This window comes from Salvelinus alpinus, chromosome 22 (assembly GCF_045679555.1).
Source record: "Salvelinus alpinus chromosome 22, SLU_Salpinus.1, whole genome shotgun sequence".
NCBI lineage: Eukaryota > Metazoa > Chordata > Actinopteri > Salmoniformes > Salmonidae > Salvelinus > Salvelinus alpinus.
In genome coordinates, this window is record NC_092107.1 from 40,372,343 (window position 1) to 40,396,320 (window position 23,978).

Consider the following 23,978-nt stretch of genomic DNA (forward strand, 5'->3'; position numbering starts at 1 on the left):
AGGCAGTAACTCTGAATGGTTAAGGTTAGGCAGTAACTCTGAATGGTTAAGGTTAGGCAGTAACTCTGAATGGTTAAGGTTAGGCAGTAACTCTGAATAGTTAAGGTGATGGCATCAACTCTGAATGGTTAAGGTGATGGCATCAACTCTGAATGGTTAAGGTGAGGCATTAACTCTGAATGGTTAAGGTGAGGCATCAACTCTGAATGGTTAAGGTGAGGCATTAACTCTGAATGGTTAAGGTTAGGCATTAACTCTGAATGGTTAAGGTGAGGCATTAACTCTGAATGGTTAAGGTGAGGCATTAACTCTGAATGGTTAAGGTTAGTCATTAACTCTGAATGGTTAAGGTTAGGCATCAACTCTGAATGGTTAAGGTTAGTCATTAACTCTGAATGGTTAAGGTTAGGCATTAACTCTGAATGGTTAAGGTTAGGCATTAACTCTGAATGGTTAAGGTTAGGCTTTAACTCTGAATGGTTAAGGTAAGGCATTAACTCTGAATGGTTAAGGTTAGGCATTAACTCTGAATGGTTAAGGTTAGGCATCAACTCTGAATGGTTAAGGTTAGGCATTACCTCTGAATGGTTAAGGTTAGGCATTAACTCTGAATGGTTAAGGTTAGGCATTAACTCTGAATGGTTAAGGTTAGGCATTAACTCTGAATGGTTAAGGTTAGGCATTAACTCTGAATGGTTAAGGTTAGGCATTAACTCTGAATGGTTAAGGTTAGGCATTAACTCTGAATGGTTAAGGTTAGGCATTGACTCTGAATGGTTAAGGTTAGGCATTAACTCTGAATGGTTAAGGTTAGGCAGTAACTCTGAATGGTTAAGGTAAGGAAGGGTGAAGGTGTGTGATTGGCTTAAAACAACTTTCTATCTCTGTATTCAAACTTTCAACCTTTTGAATCAGAGGCAGATCCTTACGTCCATCCGCAACACGCTAGCAAAACCCAGACCTACTGGAAGGTAACAGGCCGGTGTCCACGCCATCTCCCGACGTCCTCAGAAGAATGGATACTGACTTGTATCACGGGTGACCTGGCTGGTCATAATAGCTGTATGTCTCACCCTCATACCTCTGCATCCTTTACTAGAACGAAGGAACGCGAGTGAGAGAGAGTTATTGTTTATTTCACTTTTGTATATTATCTACCTCACTTGCTTTGGCAATGTTAACACGTTTCCCATGCCAATAAAGCCCCTTGAATTGAATTGAATTGAATTGAATTGAGAGCAGTGAGAAATACAATGCCTGATGGATTGCACAGAACACACACATACAATACATTCCATCGAACCCTTGAAGCTTGGGGCTGTCGCTTGGTTCACAGAACACTGAAAGAACAGATAGTGATCATGTACAGTAGGAACACGTAGAATTCTGAGGGAATAGAATTTACTGGATGGAATGAGTAGAATACATGACACACATGATATACAGTGGGGAGAACAAGTATTTGATACACTGCCGATTTTGCAGGTTTTCCTACTTACAAACCATGTAGAGGTCTGTAATTTTTATCATAGGTACACTTCAACTGTGAGAGACATAATCTAAAACAAATATCCAGAAAATCACTTTGTATGATTTTTAAGTAATTCATTTGCATTTTATTGCATGAAATAAGTATTTGATACATCAGAAAAGCAGAACTTAATATTTGGTACAGAAATCTTTGTTTGCAATTACAGAGATCATACATTTCCTGTAGTTCTTGACCAGGTTTGCACACACTGCAGCAGGGATTTTGGCCCACTCCTCCATACAGACCTTCTCCAGATCCTTCAGGTTTGGGGGCTGTCGCTGGGCAATACGGACTTTCAGCTCCCTCCAAAGATTTTCTATTGGGTTCAGGTCTGGAGACTGGCTAGGCCACTCCAGGACCTTGAGATGCTTCTTACGGAGCCACTCCTTAGTTGCCCTGGCTGTGTGTTTCGGGTCGTTGTCATGCTGGAAGACCCAGCCACGACCCATCTTCAATGCTCTTACTGAGGGAAGGAGGTTGTTGGCCAAGATCTCGCGATACATGGCCCCATCCATCCTCCCCTCAATACGGTGCATTCGCCCTGTCCCCTTTGCAGAAAAGCATCCCCAAAGAATGATGTTTCCACCTCCATGCTTCACGGTTGAGATGGTGTTCTTGGGGTTGTACTCATCCTTCTTTTTCCTCCAAACACGGCGAGTGGAGTTTAGACCAAAAAGCTATATTTTTGTCTCATCAGACCACATGACCTTCTCCCATTCCTCCTCTGGATCATCCAGATGGTCATTGGCAAACTTCAGAAGGGCCTGGACATGCGCTGGCTTGAGCAGGGGGACCTTGCGTGCGCTGCAGGATTTTAATCCATGACGGCGTAGTGTGTTACTAATGGTTTTCTTTGAGACTGTGGTCCCAGCTCTCTTCAGGTCATTGACCAGATCCTGCCGTGTAGTTCTGGGCTGATCCCTCACCTTCCTCATGATCATTGATGCCCCACGAGGTGAGATCTTGCATGGAGCCCCAGACCAAGGGTGATTGACCGTCATCTTGAACTTCTTCCATTTTCTAATAATTGCGCCAACAGTTGTTGCCTTCTCACCAAGCTGCTTGCCTATTGTCCTGTAGTCCATCCTAGCCTTGTGCAGGTCTACAATTTTATCCCTGATGTCCTTACACAGCTCTCTGGTCTTGGCCATTGTGGAGAGGTTGGAGTCTGTTTGATTGAGTGTGTGGACAGGTGTCTTTTATATAGGTATCGAGTTCAAACAGGTGCAGTTAATACAGGTAATGAGTGGAGAACAGGAGGGCTTCTTAAAGAAAAACGAACAGGTCTGTGAGAGCCGGAATTCTTACTGGTTGGTAGGTGATCAAATACTTATGTCATGCAATAAAATGCAAATTAATTACTTAAAAATCATACAATGTGATTTTCTGGATATTTGTTTTAGATTCCGTCTCTCACAGTTGAAGTGTAACTATGATAAAAATTACAGACCTCTACATGCTTTGTAAGTAGGAAAACCTGCAAAATCGGCAGTGTATCAAATACTTGTTCTCCCCACTGTATATGCTGCACTTGGACTATTAGACTAGGCTACACAACGGCTCTATGATACCTCGATTCTCTGCTCTCTCTTCCTCTCTGCCTTTCTCTCTCTCTCTCTTCCCCCTCCTCTCTATCTCTCTCTCTCTTCCCCCTCCTCTCTCTCTCTCTCTCTCTCTCTCTCTCTCTCTCTCTCTCTCTCTCTCTCTCTCTCTCTCTCTCTCTCTCTCTCTCTCTCTCTCTCTTACCACCCCTCTCTCTTCCCACCTCCTCTCTCTCTCTTACCCCCCCTCTCTCTTCTCCCCCCCTCTCTTTCTTCCTCTCTCTCTCTCTCTCTTCCCCCTCCTCTCTCTCTCTATCCCCCCCCCTCTCTCTCTCTCTCCCCCCTCCTCTCTCTCTCTTTCCTCTCCCCTCTCTCTTTCTCTCTCTCTCTTACCACCCCTCTCTCATCCCACCTCCTCTCTCTCTTACCACCCCTCTCTCTTCCCACCTCCTCTCTCTCTTACCCCCCCCCCTCTCTCTCCCCCCTCTCTCTCTCTTCCCACCTCCTCTCTCTCTCTCTCTCTCTCTTCCCACCTCCTCTCTCTCTCTTCCCACCTCCTCTCTCTCTCTCTCTCTCTCTCTCTCTCTCTCTCTCTCTCTCTCTCTCTCTCTCTCTCTCTCTCTCTCTCTCTCTCTTCCCCTCCTCTCTCCCCCCTCTCTCTCTCTTTCCTCCCCCTCTCTCTCTCTTTCTCTCTTACCCCCCTTCTCTCTCTTCCCACATTCCTCTCCCACTCTCTCTCTCTCTCCCCCTCTTTCTCTCTCTACCCTCCCCCTCTCTCCCTTCTCCTCCATCTGTTTAACTGGATTGTGACAATGCTTTATCATACGGGCTGGCATTGCCATTCATGTGGTTTCACCCTCATGTTCTATAGATCTGCCATAGTCAGGGCTGGGCTCTGGTCAGCATGCCCCAAACATGCCATCTGGCCACCTTGCTAAACTATAGGCCCACTGCCCACAATCCAAGCACATACACATACCCCCTCCCCTCTGATGGTTGTCAATATGTGTGTGTACGTTTCCATGTGTGTGTGTGTGTGTTGGAGGGGCAGGAGTCTGGCAGGAGTCTGTCAATGAGGAGTTATGGTTGTTTGGGTGGGCCTGTCAGTCAGGCTGTGAGCCAAAACAGCCCTAGATTATCTCTGTGGCCTTGGCTTGTCTGTCTGTGTGTGTTTACAGTACCAGTCAAAAGTTTGGACATACCTACTCATTCTTTTTACCATTTTCTACATTGTATTTGAGATTCTTCAAATAGCCACACTTTGCCTTGCTGATAGCTTTGCACACGTTTGGCATTCTCTCAACCAGCTTCATGAGGTAGTCTCCTGGAATGCATTTCAATTAACAGGTGTGCCTTGTTAATTTGGGAAATTTCTTTCCTTCTTAATGCGTTCGAGCCAATCAGTTGTGTTGTGACAAGGTAGGGGTGGGATACAGAAGATAGCCTTATTTGGTAAAAGACCAAGTTGATATTATGGCAAGAACAGCTCAAATAAGCAAAGAGAAACGACAGTCCATCATTACTTTAAGAAATGAAGGTCAGTCAATATGGAAAATGAAAAGAACTTTGAAAGTTTCTTCAAGTGCAGTCGCAAAAACTATCAAGCGCTATGATGAAACTGTCTCTCATGAGGACCGCCACAGGAAAGGAAGACCCAGAGTTACTTCTGCTGCAGAGGATACGTTCATTGGAGTTACCAGCCTCAGAAATTGCAGCCCAAATAAATTCTTCACAAAGTTCAAGTAACAGATACATCTCAACATCAACTGTTCAGAGGAGACTGCATGAATCAGGCCTTTATGGTCGAATTGCTTTAAAGAAACCACTACTGAAATCTTTGTTTTGTCAAAGATTAGATGAAAATGGGATTTTAATCATAATAAAAAAACATTTTTTCCTTTATCTCTGTTTCTTTCTCTCCCTCTGCATCTCTCTCCATCTCTCTCCATCTCTCTCCATCTCTCTCCATCTCTCTGCATCTCTCGCCATCTCTCTCCATCTCTCTCCATCTCTCTGCATCTCTCTCCATCTCTCTGCATCTCTCTCCATCTCTCTATTCTCTGTGTGTGTCCTTGAGGTGAGAGGAAGTAGGAGAGGTGGTCAGTCTGATAGAAATGTCTTTATTATTTACAGAGTGAGTGTGTTAGCCCTTCTCACCTCTCTACAGTGAGATGTAATTTAACACAATAAGAAGTCTTCCAGCTGACACACACACACACACACACACACACACACACACACACACACACACACACACACACACACACACACACACACACACACACACACACACACACACACACACACACACACACACACACACACACACACACACACACACACACACACACACACACACACACACAGTGTTTCTGCTGGTGAATAGTGACGTTACCCTTGGTTACCCCTTCTGCCTCCTCCGCCACCGCTTCTGCTTTTCACTCATAATTACAGTTTGGGACCAGTGATGAGAACCATTCAGGAGCTCTGCTTTGTGATTGGGCCATCTAGGTGTTTCAGGTTTTAGACAGGTTATTATTATCATTTTTGACTGACACAAAAGGAGAGTAAATTCTTGCAACACAAATGTCAATCTCCAATTTCTATTTCAACTTCAACACACAGATAAAGAATTGAGTCAGCAGAAAATGACTCCAGAGCACTTAAACAACCAAAGACGTCAACCAGTGGACACCTTCGGCCTTGTGTATGGAACAGACACGTCACTTCCAGAACCTAAGACCAATGTTCTTGTTTTCCAGTGACTACACTATGTTTCTAACGTTCCTTTAAAAATCCCTTCAACGTTGATTCATCGTGTCTAACTTCTATGTCCCTTCTGTCCCCCTGTCCCAGTGATGGCTGGGCGGACCGGTACGATGTGACAGATGGGTACGTGCGCGAGGCGGCGGGGGGAATCACCATCAAGCTGCAGTCAGCTGATGTGAAGTGGTTTGATGAGTACTACCTGAAGCTGCGGCCGGACAACAACCTGAGAAACCCCTGGTTCCCTGAGTTCTGGCAACACCGCTTCCACTGTAGGCTGAAGGGACACCCACAGGAGAGCCTCAAGTACAACCGTACCTGCAACAGTGAGTATACACACACGCACACACACACGCACACACGCACACACACGCACACACGCACGCACGCACGCACGCACGCACACACTCACACTCACACTCACACTCACACTCACACTCACACTCACACTCACACTCACACTCTCTCACACACACACACACACACACACACACACACACACACACACACACACACACACACACACACACACACACACACACACACACACACACACACACACACACACACACACACACACACACACACACACACACACACACACACACACACACACAGAGAGTTCTGGAAACCAGGTGTGTTTGTTGGCATCAGTGATGTAGCTATGAAGTTGAGAATAGAGATTGCAGGACGTCAGGTAGGGGCGGAGCTCTCAGATCTGACCAGCCCATTCAACACAGCTGGACCAAGAGGCTCTATCTGTTCATTCATATATCTGCATATTCAGCTGGGAACGCTGTGTGTATGCACAGGGCTATAGTTATGCTAATCACAGAGGCATCACATAGCCATGTTTCTCCAGAATTAATATGAAGTGAGCAGGCAGCTTTAGATCATCCTTTAATTCAGACAACCCCCCCCCCAGCCTTCCTTTACACCTGGAACGTCTACTTTATGTCCTCTCTCTCTCTCTCTCTCGCTCTCTCTCTCTCTCTCTCTCGCTCTCTCTCTCGCTCTCTCTCTCTCTCTCTCTCTCTCTCTCTCTCTCTCTCTCTCTCTCTCTCTCTCTCTCTCTCTCTCTCTCTCTCTCTCTCTCTCTCTCTCTCTCTCTCTCTCTCTCTCTCTCTCTCTCTCTCTCTCTCTCTCTCGTCTCGCTCTCTCTCTCTCTCTCTCTCTCTCTCTCTCTCTCTCTCTCTCTCTCTCTCTCTCTCTGTCTCGCTCTCTCTCTCTCTCTCTCTCTCTCTCTCTCTCTCTCTCTCTGTCTCGCTCTCTCTCTCTTTCTGTCTCGCCCTCTCTCCTCCCTCTCTCTTTCTCCCTCTCTCTCTCCCTCTCTCTCCTCTCTCCTCTCTCCTCTCTCTCCCTCTCTCTCTCTCCTCTCTCTCCCTCTATATTTCTCTCTCTCTTTCTATCTCTCTTTCTTTCTCTCCATCTTTCACCATTCATACGTAAAACTGCCGGTGTGATTGCTTCAAAGGGACTCATGTATTCTAATGAAAAAGGGGGAAGTGTAATGAACTGAACAAGATGAGACAGAAGCCCCGTTTATACCTGGTTCTAACATGCGTCTGTTGTCCTGATCATGTCCACATTCTGATTGTGCCCACATTTGTCGACAGGTGTAGACAATCAAAAGATGCATTGTTATCTGATTGTGATTAGATATTCCTGACCACCTCTGGAGGTAGTTGAAAATGCATCATGTACGGACATCCTTGAAGTGTAAACAGATCTGGACTAGGAAAGTGTATACATTTGGCAAACGTCACGGTTGTCCCACCCTCTGAAAAAACAACCCCACTGGCCAGTTGAATTAAGATCATGGTCTTCATCAGAAATCAAGAGCCTAGTGGCATAGTGACATAGATGCCACTGTCTCATACCGCAGGAAAATAAAGATATTTATGAAGAGATAGTTTCCCGAATAGAGAAAAAGTGTTTCCCTGTTCCAATGTACCTTTAGATCAAGGTATAATGTGGAGACACATTTTATTACCATGTGTAGACGCAACGAATCTTGGATCATCTTGATCAGATGACGACAACCACATGTTAATGCAAGGTGTAACCACGGCTAGAGAGGAGAGGTGTGGGAGGAGACCAGAAGAGAGGATGTTTGAAGTTCAAAAAGCAGACGGTGTTTCATAATATTAGATACAGGTTGTTCTAATTGGTCTCTTTCTCTTTCTTTCTCCCTCCCTCCCTCCCTCCCTCCCTCCCTCCCTTCCTTCATCTTCCCCTTCCTTCTGTAATGCCCTCCCTCCCTCCATCTCTCCATCTCTCCACCTCCCTCCCTCCCTCCCTCCCTCCCTCCCTCCCTCCCTCCCTCCCTCCCTCCCTCCCTCCCTCCCTCCCTCCTCCCCTCCATCTTTCCTTCCGTACTTCCCTCCCTCCCTCCATCTCTCCCCCTCCCTCCATCTCTCCCCTCCCTCCCTCCCTCCCTTCATCTTCCCCTTCCTTCCGTAATGCCCTCCCTCCCTCCATCTCTCCCCCTCCCTCCATCTCCCCCTCCCTCCCTCCTTTCATCTTCCCCTTCCTTCTGTAATTCCCTCCCTCCCTCCATCTCTCCCCCTCCCTCCATCTCCCCCTCCCTCCCTCCTTTCATCTTCCCCTTCCTTCTGTAATTCCCTCCCTCCCTCCATCTCTCCCCCTCCCTCCATCTCACCCTCCCTCCCTCCTTTCATCTTCCCCTTCCTTCTGTAATTCCCTCCCTCCCTCCATCTCTCCCTCTCCCTACATCTTCCCATCCTCTATTTTTCTGTCTTTCTCCTCTCTGGTTCTCTCCCAGAGCGGGAGTCATTGCGACAGCAGTATGCCCAGGACACTAAGATGGGCTTTGTGATCAATGCCATCTACTCCATGGCCTATGGGCTCCATAACATGCAGCGCTCACTGTGCCCGGGCTACCAGGTGGGTGCTATTGGACTGGAATAAACACAACCTACTGTCACTATTATTGTTGATTATAGGATGGTGAGGATGATGAGGATGGTGAGGATGATGAGGATGGTGAGGATGATGATGATAGTGATGATGATGATGATGCTTGTGATCCAGGGGCTGTGTGACGCAATGCGACCAATAGATGGCGCTACACTGCTGGACTTCCTAATGAAGACCAACTTCACAGGCGTGTCTGGAGAGGGCATCCTGTTTGACGCGAACGGAGACTCACCTGGCCGGTACGTGTATGTGTGTGTGTGTGTGTGTGTGTGTGTCTAAATTGTCCCGTGTGGCTCAGTTGGTAGAGCATGGCGCTTGCAACGCCAGGGTTGTGGGTTCATTCCCCACGGGGGGACCAGGATGAATATGTATGAACTTTCCAATTTGTAAGTCGCTCTGGATAAGAGCGTCAGCTAAATGACTTAAATGTAAATGTAAATAGGACATTGTGAATAACAAGAGCAGTGAGTCCCTGGCTGTGAGGATCTCATCCCATATACACTACATGACCAAATGTATGTGCAATTCCAACATCTCATTCCAAAATCATGGGCATTAATAGGAAGTTGGTCCCCCCTTTGCTACTATAACAGCCTCCACTCTTCTGGGAAGGCTTACCACTAGATGTTGGAACATTGCTGCGGGGACTTGCTTCCATTCAGCCACAGGAGTATTAGTGAGGTTGGGCACTGATGTTGGGCGATTAGGCCTGGCTCGCAGTCGGTGTTCCAATTCATCCCAAAGCTGTTCGATGGGGTTGAGGTCAGGGCTCTATGCAGGCTAGTCAAGTTCTTCCACACCGATCTCGACAAACCATTTATTGTATGGACCTTGCAATGTGCACGGGGGCATTGTCATGCGGAAGCAGGAAAGGGCCTTTCCCAAACTGTTGATACAAAGTTGGAAGCACAGAATCATCTAGAATGTCATTGTATGCTGTAGTGTTAAGATTTCCCTTCACTGGAACTAAGGGGCCCGAACCATGAAAAACAGCCCTAGACCATTATGCCTCCTCCACCAAACTTTACAGTTGGCACTATGCATTCGGGCAGGTAGTGTTCTCTTGGCATCCGCCAAACCCAGATTTGTCCGTCGGACTGTCAGATGGTAAAGCGTTATTCATCACTCCAGAGAACGCGTTTCCACTGCTCCAGAGTCCAATGGCGGAGAGCTTTACACCCCTCCAGCCAATGCTTGGCATTGAGCATTGTGATCTTACGCTTGTGTGCGGCTGCTCGGCCATGGAAACCCATTTCATGAAGCCCCCGATGAACAGTTATTGTGCTGACGTTGCTTCCAGAGGCAGTTTGGAACTCGGTAGTGAGTGTTGCAACCAAGGACAGACGATTTTTACTCACTGCGCGATTCAGCACTCGGTGGTCCCGTAATGTTAGCTTGTGTGGCCTACCACTTCGCGGCTGAGCCGTTGCTGCTCCTACACATTTCCACTTCACAATAACAGCACTTACAGTTGACCTGGGCAGCTCCAACAGGGCAGGAATTTGACGAACTGACTCATTGGAAAGGTGGCATCCTATGATGGTGCCACCTTGAAAGTCACTGAGCTCTTCAGTAAGGCCGTTCTACTGCCAATGATTGTCTATGGAGATTGCACGGCTGTGTGCTCGATTTTATACATCTGTCAGCAACCGGTGTAGTAGCCAAATCCACTAATTTGAACGGGTTGGGCTAACCTTAACCCACATACTTTTAGATATACAGTGTATCTCTGTACCTTAGTATGTATGTATCAATAGATTCAGAGGCACTGACTCCTGTGTGTGTGTGTGTGTGTGTGTGTGTGTGTGTGTGTGTGTGTGTGTGTGTGTGTGTGTGTGTGTGTGTGTGTGTGTGTGTGTGTGTGTGTGTGTGTGTGTGTGTGTGTGTGTGTGTGTGTGTGTGTGTGTGTGTGTGTGTGTGTGTGTCAGATATGAGATCATGAACTTTAAGAAGATGGGGAAGGACTACTATGACTATATTAACGTAGGGAGCTGGGACAACAGTGGGCTGAAGATCGACGATGACGAAATCTGGGCCAGCAAGGACACCATCATCAAATCAGTCTGCAGCGAACCCTGTGACAAGGGACAGATTAAGGTGACACAGACACATCCCTACAGACACATCCTGTGTATGCTCTGGGGGGAGGGAGGCTGGCAATGACAAGGACCCTTCCAGATTATCTCTGTTGATGTCTGATTGGTGTATTCTATCTAAGATAGTATTTCTGCAGCATTCTGATTGGTGGGTTTTTCCTGAGCTGATGAGGTTGTGTCCTCCAGGTGATCCGTAAAGGAGAGGTGAGCTGCTGCTGGACCTGCACTCCCTGTAAGGAGAATGAGTTTGTGTTTGATGAGTACACCTGCCGAGCCTGTGACCTGGGCTCCTGGCCCACCTTCCATCTCACAGGTGAGACATACACACACACACAGGCACACACACACACACACACAGACACACACAGACACACACACACACACACACACACACAAACACGTACGCACGCACGAATGCACGCACACACACACACACACACACACACACACACACACACACACACACACACACACACACACACACACACACACACACACACACACACACACACACACACACACACACACACACACACACACACACACACACACACACACACACACACACTATAGACTGAACATGTTTTCCCTGAATCTGCACTATTTCCATAGAAGCAGCTAATTATCCTTCCTCCTCTCCCACTCTTCCCCTCTCCAGATCCCCCTCTCCCCTCCTCTTCTTAATTTGACACAGGCATGGTCACCACTGTACTAATTATTCTGTATCGAGGGCAATTTTCTATGTAAATGTATTTTTCCGGAGCTGTGGATATTGTTCTGTAATGCATTCGACTGCTCACCATTATACAGCTGCTAGCCAGCCAGTGGCAATGTTTAAACCATGAGCCCAACGCCTCACAGCTGTGAACACAGAGAGAAGAGAGTGCTCTTGTTTAGCAGCTACAGAAGAGTTATTCCATCAGGACAATAAGAGTGACTGTGGTTCCCGGCAGCACTGTAACTACTCTAATGACGATGTGTAAACAAACTGTAATTCATGTTCCACTGGCAGCAGCCATTTTAATTTACCTCTCAAACTCACTCCTGCATTATTGAAAGGCCAGAGAGAGAGACAGTGAGAGAGAGAGACAGAAAGAGAGAGAGACAGAAAGAGAGAGAGAGAGACAGTGAGAGAGAGACAGAAAGAGAGAGAGACAGAAAGAGAGAGAGAGACAGTGAGAGAGAGAGAGAGATAGTTGTAAGAATGTTGTAAGAATGTATTGAATTGGATTGAAGAATGGAGCAGGGGAGTAACAAGGCCTCAATAGAAAGATCCTGAGTGACTGTAAATTTGCGTTTAATTTAACTTTAGTAAACAGTGTCTTCCAGAGTTAGTTTATTCTCTTAATGGTAACTCCACTCCCATTCAGCAATTAGACGGTTTTTCCCTCTAAACTTAACTACTTCACTGATGAATTCAACTTTATAGACTGTGTTAAAGGTAGAGCCGTTAAATGACTTAATCTATTTTAACGGCGGTGTTCTGTCTGGTTTGGCGTCCCTGGTGTTCTGTGTCAGACCGAGCGAACATTACGCCAGCACCTAATTAGAACTGTCCCTTTAATTAATGAGACTTATCTCACAGCCCAGGAGAGGTGGGCGGAGGGAGGGAGAGAGAGAGGGAGAGAGGGAGAGAGAGAGAGAAAGAAAGAAAGAAAGAAAGAAAGAGAGAGAGGGAGGGAGGGAGGGAGGGAGGGAGGGAGGGAGGGAGGGAGGGAGGGAGGGAGGGAGGGCACACAAGACAGAGAAGGTGACGAAGAGGGAGCGAGAAATAAATAAATTCAGAGAAGATAAACAGAGAGAGAAAGGAAGAGAAACCAAAAACACATCAATGCTGTTTGTTTTTAACCTCTGACTTTCTCTTTCTCTCTCCACCTCCTCCCCCCTCCAGGCTGTGACCCTATCCCAGTGGAGTACCTGCGTTGGGGGGACCCAGAGCCCATCGCTGCTGTGGTCTTTGCCTGTCTGGGACTCTGTGCCACATTCTTCGTCACCTCCGTCTTCATCAGGTAACAACTTGTAGATTTTAACATAATAAATGTGAAGTTCAATTTCATATTCAGACTTTTGTGATTTTAAATCTTACTCTGTTGATTGATTTATTGGTAAAAGATGCACTGGGTACATACACCCCAGGAGATAACATGTTAAAACAATTCCACTGGGTACATACACCCCAGGAGATAACATGTTAAAACAATTCCACTGGGTACATACACCCCAGGAGATAACATGTTAAAACAATTCCACTGGGTTCATACACCCCGGGAGATAACACGTTAAAACAATTCCACTGGGTACATACACCCCGGAAGATAACACGTTAAAACAATTCCACTGGGTACATACACCCCAGGAGATAACACGTTAAAACAATTCCGCTGGGTACATACACCCCGGGAGATAACACGTTAAAACAATTCCACTGGGTACATACACCCCAGGAGATAACACGTTAAAGCGATTCCACTGGGATTGTTTTCAACTTGTCATTTTAATTGTAAGTTAGTATATTTGTTATAAGGTTCTAAAATGTGTGTATCTGTGGGTGTAGGTTCCGGGACACTCCGGTTGTGAAGTCGTCTAGCCGAGAGCTGTGTTACATCATCCTGGCTGGGATCTGTCTGGGCTATCTGTGTACCTTCAGTCTCATCGCCAAGCCCCATGCTGCACACTGCTACCTACAGAGACTGGGCATAGGCCTGTCACCTGCCATGAGCTACTCTGCCCTGGTCACCAAGGTACATCATCAAGCCCCACTTTACCTTGATTCTTTCACCTACCATGTCCTTGTACATCTAGACAAAAGGATTTCCCAAACAAAATGTGTTTAAAGTCACTATTTCAGATTTCCCCCCTCTCCCCCTATGAAGTCTATTTATTCATTCATTCTCTCTGTGTTGTTGTTGCAGACTACTGTATAGCCCGTATCCTGGCTGTGTTGTTGTTACAGACTAACCGTATAGCCCGTATCCTGGCTGTGTTGTTGTTGCAGACTACTGTATAGCCCGTATCCTGGCTGTGTTGTTGTTGTTGCAGACTAACCGTATAGCCTGTATCCTGGCTGTGTTGTTGTTACAGACTAACCGTATAGCCCGTATCCTGGCTGTGTTGTTGTTGCAGACTAACCGTATAGCCCGTATCCTGGCTGTGTTGTTGTTACAGACTAACTGTATAGCCCGTATCCTGGCTGTGTTGTTGTTGCAGACTAACCGTATAGCCCGTTTCCTGGCTGTGTTGTTGTTGCAGACTAACCGTATAGCCCGTATCCTGGCTGTGTTGTTGTTACAGACTAACCGTATAGCCCGTATCCTGGCTGTGTTGTTGTTGTTACAGACTAACCGTATAGCCCGTATCCTGGCTGTGTTGTTGTTGCAGACTAACCGTATAGCCCGTATCCTGGCTGTGTTGTTGTTGCAGACTAACCGTATAGCCCGTATCCTGGCTGTGTTGTTGTTGCAGACTAACCGTATAGCCCGTATCCTGGCTGTGTTGTTGTTGCAGATAAACCGTATAGCCCGTTTCCTGGCTGTGTTGTTGTTGTTGCAGACTAACCGTATAGCCCGTATCCTGGCTGTGTTGTTGTTGCAGACTAACCGTATAGCCCGTATCCTGGCTGTGTTGTTGTTGCAGACTAACCGTATAGCCCGTATCCTGGCTGTGTTGTTGTTGCAGACTAACCGTATAGCCCGTATCCTGGCTGTGTTGTTGTTACAGACTAACCGTATAGCCCGTATCCTGGCTGTGTTGTTGTTGCAGACTAACCGTATAGCCCGTATCCTGGCTGTGTTGTTGTTGCAGACTAACCGTATAGCCCGTTTCCTGGCTGTGTTGTTGTTGCAGACTAACCGTATAGCCCGTATCCTGGCTGTGTTGTTGTTGTTACAGACTAACCGTATAGCCCGTATCCTGGCTGTGTTGTTGTTGCAGACTAACCGTATAGCCCGTATCCTGGCTGTGTTGGTGTTGTTGCAGACTAACCGTATAGCCCATATCCTGGCTGTGTTGTTGTTGCAGACTAACCGTATAGCCCGTATCCTGGCTGTGTTGTTGTTGCAGACTATCCGTATAGCCCGTATCCTGGCTGTGTTGTTGTTGTTGCAGACTAACCGTATAGCCCGTATCCTGGCTGTGTTGTTGTTGCAGACTAACCGTATAGCCCGTTTCCTGGCTGTGTTGCTGTTGTTCCAGACTAACTGTATAGCCCGTATCCTGGCTGTGTTGTTGTTGCAGACTAACCGTATAGCCCGTATCCTGGCTGTGTTGTTGTTGCAGACTAACCGTATAGCCCGTATCCTGGCTGTGTTGTTGTTGCAGACTAACCGTATAGCCCGTATCCTGGCTGTGTTGTTGTTGCAGACTAACTGTATAGCCCGTATCCTGGCTGTGTTGTTGTTGTTACAGACTAACCGTATAGCCCGTATCCTGGCTGTGTTGTTGTTGTTGCAGACTAACCGTATAGCCCGTATCCTGGCTGTGTTGTTGTTGCAGACTAACCGTATAGCCCGTATCTTGGCTGTGTTGTTGTTGTTACAGACTAACCGTATAGCCCGTATCTTGGCTGTGTTGTTGTTGCAGACTAACCGTATAGCCCGTATCCTGGCTGTGTTGTTGTTGCAGACTAACCGTATAGCCCGTATCCTGGCTGTGTTGTTGTTGCAGACTAACCGTATAGCCCGTATCCTGGCTGTGTTGTTGTTGTTACAGACTAACCGTATAGCCCGTATCCTGGCTGTGTTGTTGTTGTTGCAGACTAACCGTATAGCCCGTATCCTGGCTGTGTTGTTGTTGCAGACTAACCGTATAGCCCGTATCTTGGCTGTGTTGTTGTTGTTACAGACTAACCGTATAGCCCGTATCTTGGCTGTGTTGTTGTTGCAGACTAACCGTATAGCCCGTATCCTGGCTGTGTTGTTGTTGTTACAGACTAACCGTATAGCCCGTATCCTGGCTGTGTTGTTGTTGCAGACTAACCGTATAGCCCGTATCCTGGCTGTGTTGGTGTTGTTGCAGACTAACCGTATAGCCCATATCCTGGCTGTGTTGTTGTTGCAGACTAACCGTATAGCCCGTATCCTGGCTGTGTTGTTGTTGTTGCAGACTAACCGTATAGCCCGTATCCTGGCTGTGTTGTTGTTGCAGACTATCCGTATAGCCCGTATCCTGGCTGTGTTGTTGTTGTTGCAGACTAACCGTATAGCCCGTATCCTGGCTGTGTTGTTGTTGCAGACTAACCGTATAGCCCGTTTCCTGGCTGTGTTGTTGTTGCAGACTAACCGTATAGCCCGTATCCTGGCTGTGTTGTTGTTGCAGACTAACCGTATAGCCCGTATCCTGGCTGTGTTGTTGTTGCAGACTAACTGTATAGCCCGTATCCTGGCTGTGTTGTTGTTGTTACAGACTAACCGTATAGCCCGTATCCTGGCTGTGTTGTTGTTGTTGCAGACTAACCGTAGAGCCCGTATCCTGGCTGTGTTGTTGTTGCAGACTAACCGTATAGCCCGTATCTTGGCTGTGTTGTTGTTGTTACAGACTAACCGTATAGCCCGTATCTTGGCTATGTTGTTGTTGCAGACTAACCGTATAGCCCGTATCCTGGCTGTGTTGTTGTTGCAGACTAACCGTATAGCCCGTATCCTGGCTGTGTTGTTGTTGCAGACTAACCGTATAGCCCGTATCCTGGCTGTGTTGTTGTTGTTACAGACTAACCGTATAGCCCGTATCCTGGCTGTGTTGTTGTTGTTGCAGACTAACCGTATAGCCCGTATCCTGGCTGTGTTGTTGTTGCAGACTAACCGTATAGCCCGTATCTTGGCTGTGTTGTTGTTGTTACAGACTAACCGTATAGCCCGTATCTTGGCTGTGTTGTTGTTGCAGACTAACCGTATAGCCCGTATCCTGGCTGTGTTGTTGTTGCAGACTAACCGTATAGCCCGTATCCTGGCTGTGTTGTTGTTGCAGACTAACCGTATAGCCCGTATCCTGGCTGTGTTGTTGTTGCAGACTAACCGTATAGCCCGTATCCTGGCTGTGTTGTTGTTGCAGACTAACCGTATAGCCCGTATCCTGGCTGTGTTGTTGTTGTTGCAGACTAACCGTATAGCCCGTATCCTGGCTGTGTTGTTGTTGCAGACTAACCGTATAGCCCGTATCTTGGCTGTGTTGTTGTTGTTACAGACTAACCGTATAGCCCGTATCTTGGCTGTGTTGTTGTTGCAGACTAACCGTATAGCCCGTATCCTGGCTGTGTTGTTGTTGCAGACTAACCGTATAGCCCGTATCTTGGCTGTGTTGTTGTTGTTACAGACTAACCGTATAGCCCGTATCTTGGCTATGTTGTTGTTGCAGACTAACCGTATAGCCCGTATCCTGGCTGTGTTGTTGTTGCAGACTAACCGTATAGCCCGTATCCTGGCTGTGTTGTTGTTGCAGACTAACCGTATAGCCCGTATCCTGGCTGTGTTGTTGTTGCAGACTAACCGTATAGCCCGTATCCTGGCTGTGTTGTTGTTGCAGACTAACCGTATAGCCCGTATCCTGGCTGTGTTGTTGTTGCAGACTAACCGTATAGCCCGTATCCTGGCTGTGTTGTTGTTGCAGACTAACCGTATAGCCCGTATCCTGGCTGTGTTGTTGTTGCAGACTAACCGTATAGCCCGTATCTTGGCTGTGTTGTTGTTGTTACAGACTAACCGTATAGCCCGTATCTTGGCTGTGTTGTTGTTGCAGACTAACCGTATAGCCCGTATCCTGGCTGTGTTGTTGTTGCAGACTAACCGTATAGCCCGTATCCTGGCTGTGTTGTTGTTGCAGACTAACCGTATAGCCCGTATCCTGGCTGTGTTGTTGTTGCAGACTAACCGTATAGCCCGTATCCTGGCTGTGTTGTTGTTGCAGACTAACCGTATAGCCCGTATCCTGGCTGTGTTGTTGTTGCAGACTAACCGTATAGCCCGTATCCTGGCTGTGTTGTTGTTGCAGACTAACCGTATAGCCCGTATCCTGGCTGTGTTGTTGTTGTTACAGACTAACCGTATAGCCCGTATCCTGGCTGTGTTGTTGTTGTTGCAGACTACTGTATAGCCCGTATCCTGGCTGTGTTGTTGTTGTTGCAGACTAACCGTATAGCCCGTATCCTGGCTGTGTTGTTGTTGCAGACTAACCGTATATCCCGTATCTTGGCTGTGTTGTTGTTGTTACAGACTAACCCTATAGCCCGTATCTTGGCTGTGTTGTTGTTGCAGACTAACCGTATAGCCTGTATCCTGGCTGTGTTGTTGTTGTTGCAGACTAACCGTATAGCCCGTATCCTGGCTGTGTTGTTGTTGCAGACTAACCGTATAGCCCGTATCCTGGCTGTGTTGTTGTTACAGACTAACCGTATAGCCCGTATCCTGGCTGGCAGTAAGAAGAAGATCTGTACAAAGAAGCCCAGGTTCATGTCTGCCTGCGCCCAGCTCATCATCGCCTCTCTACTCATCCTGCTGCAGCTGGGCATCATAGTGGCTCTCTTCCTCATGGAACCCCCACAGGTAGGCTATGCCCACTGTGTGTGTGTGTGCGTGCGTGCGTGTGTGTGTATGTGTGTTTACTGTATGTACGTGCTGACACTGTGTGTGTGTGTGTGTGTGTGTGTGTGTGTGTGTGTGTGTGTGTGTGTGTGCGTGCGTGTGTGTGTATGTGTGTTTACTGTACGAACGTGCTGACACTGTGTGTGTGTGTGTGTATGTGTGTTTACTGTACGTATGTGCTGACACTGTGTGTGTGTGTGTGTGTGTGTGTGTGTGTGTGTGTGTGTGTGTGTGTGTGTGTGTGTGTGTGTGTGTGTGTGTGTGTGTGTGTGTGTGTGTGTGTGTGTGTGTGTGTGTGTGTGTGTGTGTGCATGCGTGCGTGTGTGTGTATGTGTGTTTACTGTACGTACGTGCTGACACTGTGTGTGTGTGTGTGTGTGTGCGTGCGTGTGTGTGTATGTGTGTTTACTGTACGTACGTGCTGACACTGTGTCACGGATCCCTCTGGAACATTCATTGCGCACACCTGGTCCCTATTTCCACTGATTGTATTTGTATATATGTGCCCTTTGTTCACCATGGTGCTGTCCATTATTGTTACAATGTCCGTTGGTGCGTGTGAGTACCTGTGCTGTGTGTTTTGGGCTGTCGTGCCCTTGAGAATTGCGCAGATGATTACGGGTCTCATCCTATGTGATAATCATTGTGCTCTAGTGTTATTTATTCGAGGTACTCCTCGCTCTTTTGTTTGGGTTTCAAACCTGTGTTTGTGTTTAGTGTTTGTTTGGTCTTCGTCCCCGTGCCTTTACACGGAACGCCGTAATTTGGGTAAAATAAGAAACCCTATTACGCATTCCTGCGCCTGTGTCCCGATCCTTCACACAACGTGACACACTGATGGCTTTACTACCTGCAGGTGATCCACGACTACCCCAGCATCCGGCAGGTCAACCTCATCTGTTACACCACCAACCTGGGCGTGGTGGCGCCGCTGGGCTACAATGGCCTGCTGATCATGAGCTGCACCTTCTACGCCTTCAAGACGCGTAACGTCCCGGCCAACTTCAACGAGGCCAAGTACATCGCCTTCACCATGTACACCACCTGTATCATCTGGCTGGCCTTCGTGCCCATCTACTTCGGTTCCAACTACAAGATCATCACCATGTGCTTTAGCGTCAGCCTCAGTGCCACTGTGGCGCTTTGCTGCATGTTCGCACCCAAGGTAAGACACACAACACTAGAGGCCCAACAAACTTCAGCTTTAACAACAAAGGAGGTCAACTGAGGGACTTGAAAAGGAATGTTTTTTGGAAGATTGTGTTTGGTTATAAGGTTTTTTATTTGTATTTTATTTATTTATTTTTAGGGGGTAGATCAGCTTTAATATTGCTGGTAGATTGTAGCTTCCATCTATGTAATTGTCTGCATCACTTCCAATCCCCCACATATTTTTTTTGCAAATATACAGTTGAAGTCGGAAGTTTACATACATTTAGGTTAGAGTCATTTAAACTCGTTTTTCAACCACTCCACAAATTTCTTTATAACAAACTATAGTTTTGGCGTGTCGGTTAGGACATCTACTGTGTGCCTGACACAAGTAATTTATCCAACAATTGTTTACAGACAGATTATTTAATTTATAATTCACTGTATCACAATTCCAGTGGGTCAGAAGTTTACATACACTAAGTTAACTGTGCCTTTAAACAGCTTGGAAAATTCCAGAAAATTATGTCATGGCTTTAGAAGCTTCTGATAGGCTAATTGACATACTTTGAGTCAATTGGAGGTGTACCTGTGGATGTATTTCAAGGCCTACCTTCAAACTTAGTGCATATTTGCTTGATATCATGGGAAAATCAAAAGAAATCAGCCAAGACCTCATAAATTTTTTTTACAACTCCACAAGTCTGGTTCATCATTGGGAGCCATTTCCAAATGCCTGAAGGTACCACATTCATCTGTACAAACAATAGTACGCAAGTATAAACACCATGGGACCGCGCAGCCGTCATACCGCTCAGGAAGGAGATGCGTTCTGTCTCCTAGAGATTAATGTACTTTGGTGCGAAAAGTGCAAATCAATCCCAGAACAACAGCAAAGGACCTTGTGCAGATGCTGGAGGAAACAGGTACAAAAGTATCTATATCCACAGTAAAACGAGTCCTATATCAACATATCCTGAAAGGCCGCTCAGCAAGGAAGAAGCCAGTGCTCCACAATCGCCATTAAAAAGCCAGACTACGGTTTGCAACTGCACATGGGGACAAAGATCGTAATTTTTGAAGAAATGTCCTCTGGTCTGATGAAACAAAAATAGAACTGTTTGGCCATAATGACCATCGTTATGTTTGGAGGGAAAAGGGGGAGGCTTGCAGGCTGAAGAAAACCATCCCAACCGTGAAGCATGGGGGTGGCAGCATCATGTTGTGGGTTGCTTTGCTGCAGGAGGGACTGGTGCACTTCACAAAATAGATGGCATCATGAGGAGGAATATTTGTGGATATATTGAAGCAACATCTCAAGACATCAGTCAGGAAGTTAAAGCTTGGTCACAAATGGGTCTTCCAAATGGACAATGACCCCAAGCATACTTCCAAAGTTGTATCAAAATGGCTTAAGGACAACAAAGTCAAGGTATTGGAGTGGCCATCACAAAGCCCTGACCTAAATCCTATAGAAAATTTGTGGGGCAGAACTGAAAAAGCATGTGCAAGCAAGGAGGCCTACAAACCTGACTCAGTTACACCAGCTCTGTCAGGAGGAATGGGCCAAAATTCACCCAACTTATTGTGGGAAGCTTGTGGAAGGCTACCCAAAACGTTTGATCCAAGTTAAATAATTTCAAGGCAATGCTACCAAATATTAATTGAGTGTATGTAAACTTCTGACCTACTGGGAATGTGATGAAAGAAATAAAAGCTGAAATAAATCATTCTCTCCACTATTATTCTGACATTTCACATTCTTAAAATAAAGTGGTGATCCTAACTGACCTAAGACAGGGAATTTTTACTAGGATTAAATGTCAGTAATTGTGAGCAACTGAGTTTAAATGTATTTGGCTAAGGTGTATGTAAACTTCCGACTTCAACTGTATATACATACACTACCGTTCAAAAGTTTGGGGTCACTTAGAAATGTCCTTGTTTTTGAAAGAAAAGCTCATTTTTTGTCCATTAAAATAACATCAAATTGATCAGAAGTACAGTGTAGACATTGTTAATGTTGTAAATGACTATTGTAGCTGGAAACGGTTGATTTTTAATGGAATATCTACATAGGCGTACAGAGGCCCATTATCAGTAACCATCACTCCTGTGTTCCAATGGCACGTTGTGTTAGCTATTCCAAGTTGATCATTTTAAAAGGCTAATTGGTCATTAGAAAACCCTTTTGCAATTATGTTAGCACAGCTGAAAACTGTTGTGCTGATTAAAGAAGCAATAAAATTGGCCTTCTTTAGACTAGTTGAGTATCTGGAGCATCAGTATTTGTGGGTTCGATTAAAGGCTCAAAATGGCCAGAAACAAAGACCTTTCTTCTGAAACTCGTCAGTCTATTCTTGTTCTGAGAAATGAAGGCTATTCCATGTGATAAATTGCCAAGAAACTGAAGATCTGGTACAACGCTGTGTCCTACTCCCTTCACAGAGCAGCGCAATCTGGTTTTAACCAGAATAAAAAGAGGAGTGGGAGGTGCACAACTGAGCAAGAGGACAAGTACATTAGAGTGTCTAGTTCGAGAAACAGACGCCTCACAAGTCCTCAACTGGCAGCTTCATTAAATAGTACCCGCAAAACACCAGTCTTTTAAATAGTACCCGCAAAACACAATTTCTATTTGCCATATCTTTCAAACTGTGCTCTTTCACAAAAACGTATTGGTTATAAGGGGTTTGGGAAGGGTTATAATAGTGTTATATAGTGCCTAGTGTGCTGTCTATGAAGGGTTATGAAGCTCTTCCGTCTGTCTCTCTCTCCAGGTGTATATCATCCTGGCCAAGCCGGAGCGTAACGTGCGCAGTGCCTTCACTACGAGCACGGTGGTACGCATGCATGTGGGCGATGGGAAGTCCTCCTCGGCTGCCAGCCGCTCCTCCAGCCTGGCCAACCTCTGGAGGCGACGCGGATCCGCCGGAGAGACACTCAGGTGTGTGTGTGTGTGTGTGTGTGTGTGTGTGTGTGTGTGTGTGTGTGTGTGTGTGTGTGTGTGTGTGTGTGTGTGTGTGTGTGTGTGTGTGTGTGTGTGTGTGTGTGTGTGTGTGTGTGTGTGTGTGTGTGTGTGTGTGTGTGTGTCGCAGGGAATACATAGAGATGCTGTAGAGGCTGTTTGGGGTCACACAGGAGGTAGAGTTTAGCTGAGGAATGTTTCAGAGATCGGTGCTGGGCCACTGCTCGCTAAGTGAATCTCATTTGAGGGCCGTTTCAGTAACAGCCTTTTTAGTGCAGGGCCATTTCAATGAAGGCCATCTGAGTCAATGCTTTCCCAGCCGCTATGAGTCTGTCTCTCTCTGTCTGACCTGAGTCCGACCTGCACACCTGATTATGCAGACGCCACTTTCCAGGAGAAAGAGAGAGTGGGGAGAGAGAGCGAAGGGAAAGAGAGAGGGGGGGGGGACAGAGAGAGAGAGGGGGAGCGAGAGAGGGGGAGAGAGAGGGGGGGAGAGAGAGAGAAGGGGAGAGAGAGGGGGGAGAGAGAGGGCGGTAGAGAGAGAGAGGGGGAGAGAGAGAGAAAGAGGAGGAAGATAAAAAACAATTGGAAGAGGACGAGCTAAAGGCCAAGTTCTCCATCTCTAATGGAACAACCATGTGACCAAGTTCTCCATCTCTAATGGAACAACCATGTGACCAAGTTCTCCATCTCTAATGGAACAACCATGTGACCAAGTTCTCCATCTGTAATGGAACAACCATGTGACCAAGCTCTCCATCTCTAATGGAACAACCATGTGACCAAGTTCTCCATCTCTAATGGAACAACCATGTGACCAAGTTCTCCATCTCTAATGGAACAACCATGTGACCAAGTTCTCCATCTCTAATGGAACAACCATGTGACCAAGTTCTCCATCTGTAATGGAACAACCATGTGACCAAGTTCTCCATCTGTAATGGAACAACCATGTGACCAAGCTCTCCATCTCTAATGGAACAACCATGTGACCAAGTTCTCCATCTGTAATGGAACAACCATGTGACCAAGCTCTCCATCTGTAATGGAACAACCATGTGACCAAGCTCTCCATCTGTAATGGAACAACCATGTGACCAAGTTCTCCATCTCTAATGGAACAACCATGTGACCAAGTTCTCCATCTCTAATGGAACAACCATGTGACCAAGTTCTCCATCTGTATGGAACAACCATGTGACCAAGTTCTCCATCTGTAATGGAACAACCATGTGACCAAGTTCTCCATCTCTAATGGAACAACCATGTGACCAAGTTCTCCATCTGTAATGGAACAACCATGTGACCAAGTTCTCCATCTGTAATGGAACAACCATGTGACCAAGCTCTCCATCTCTAATGGAACAACCATGTGACCAAGTTCTCCATCTGTAATGGAACAACCATGTGACC

At 46.5% G+C, this 23,978-nt stretch overlaps 1 protein-coding gene across 3 annotated transcripts in view; it reads left to right on the forward strand.

Annotated features, from left to right (window-relative positions):
• The window catches only part of LOC139549524 (metabotropic glutamate receptor 5-like), a 124,470-nt gene that overhangs the window by 98,404 nt on the left and 2,088 nt on the right, over positions 1 to 23,978 (forward strand). For all 3 annotated transcript variants that reach the window (XM_071360109.1, XM_071360111.1, XM_071360110.1), the window contains exons 7-16: positions 5,929 to 6,164; positions 8,624 to 8,745; positions 8,893 to 9,017; positions 10,707 to 10,875; positions 11,061 to 11,187; positions 12,766 to 12,883; positions 13,429 to 13,615; positions 18,248 to 18,406; positions 19,302 to 19,610; positions 22,378 to 22,544. In XM_071360109.1, the coding sequence (XP_071216210.1) occupies positions 5,929 to 6,164; positions 8,624 to 8,745; positions 8,893 to 9,017; positions 10,707 to 10,875; positions 11,061 to 11,187; positions 12,766 to 12,883; positions 13,429 to 13,615; positions 18,248 to 18,406; positions 19,302 to 19,610; positions 22,378 to 22,544 (1,719 nt within the window). The remainder of the gene's footprint in view (positions 1 to 5,928; positions 6,165 to 8,623; positions 8,746 to 8,892; positions 9,018 to 10,706; positions 10,876 to 11,060; positions 11,188 to 12,765; positions 12,884 to 13,428; positions 13,616 to 18,247; positions 18,407 to 19,301; positions 19,611 to 22,377; positions 22,545 to 23,978) is intronic.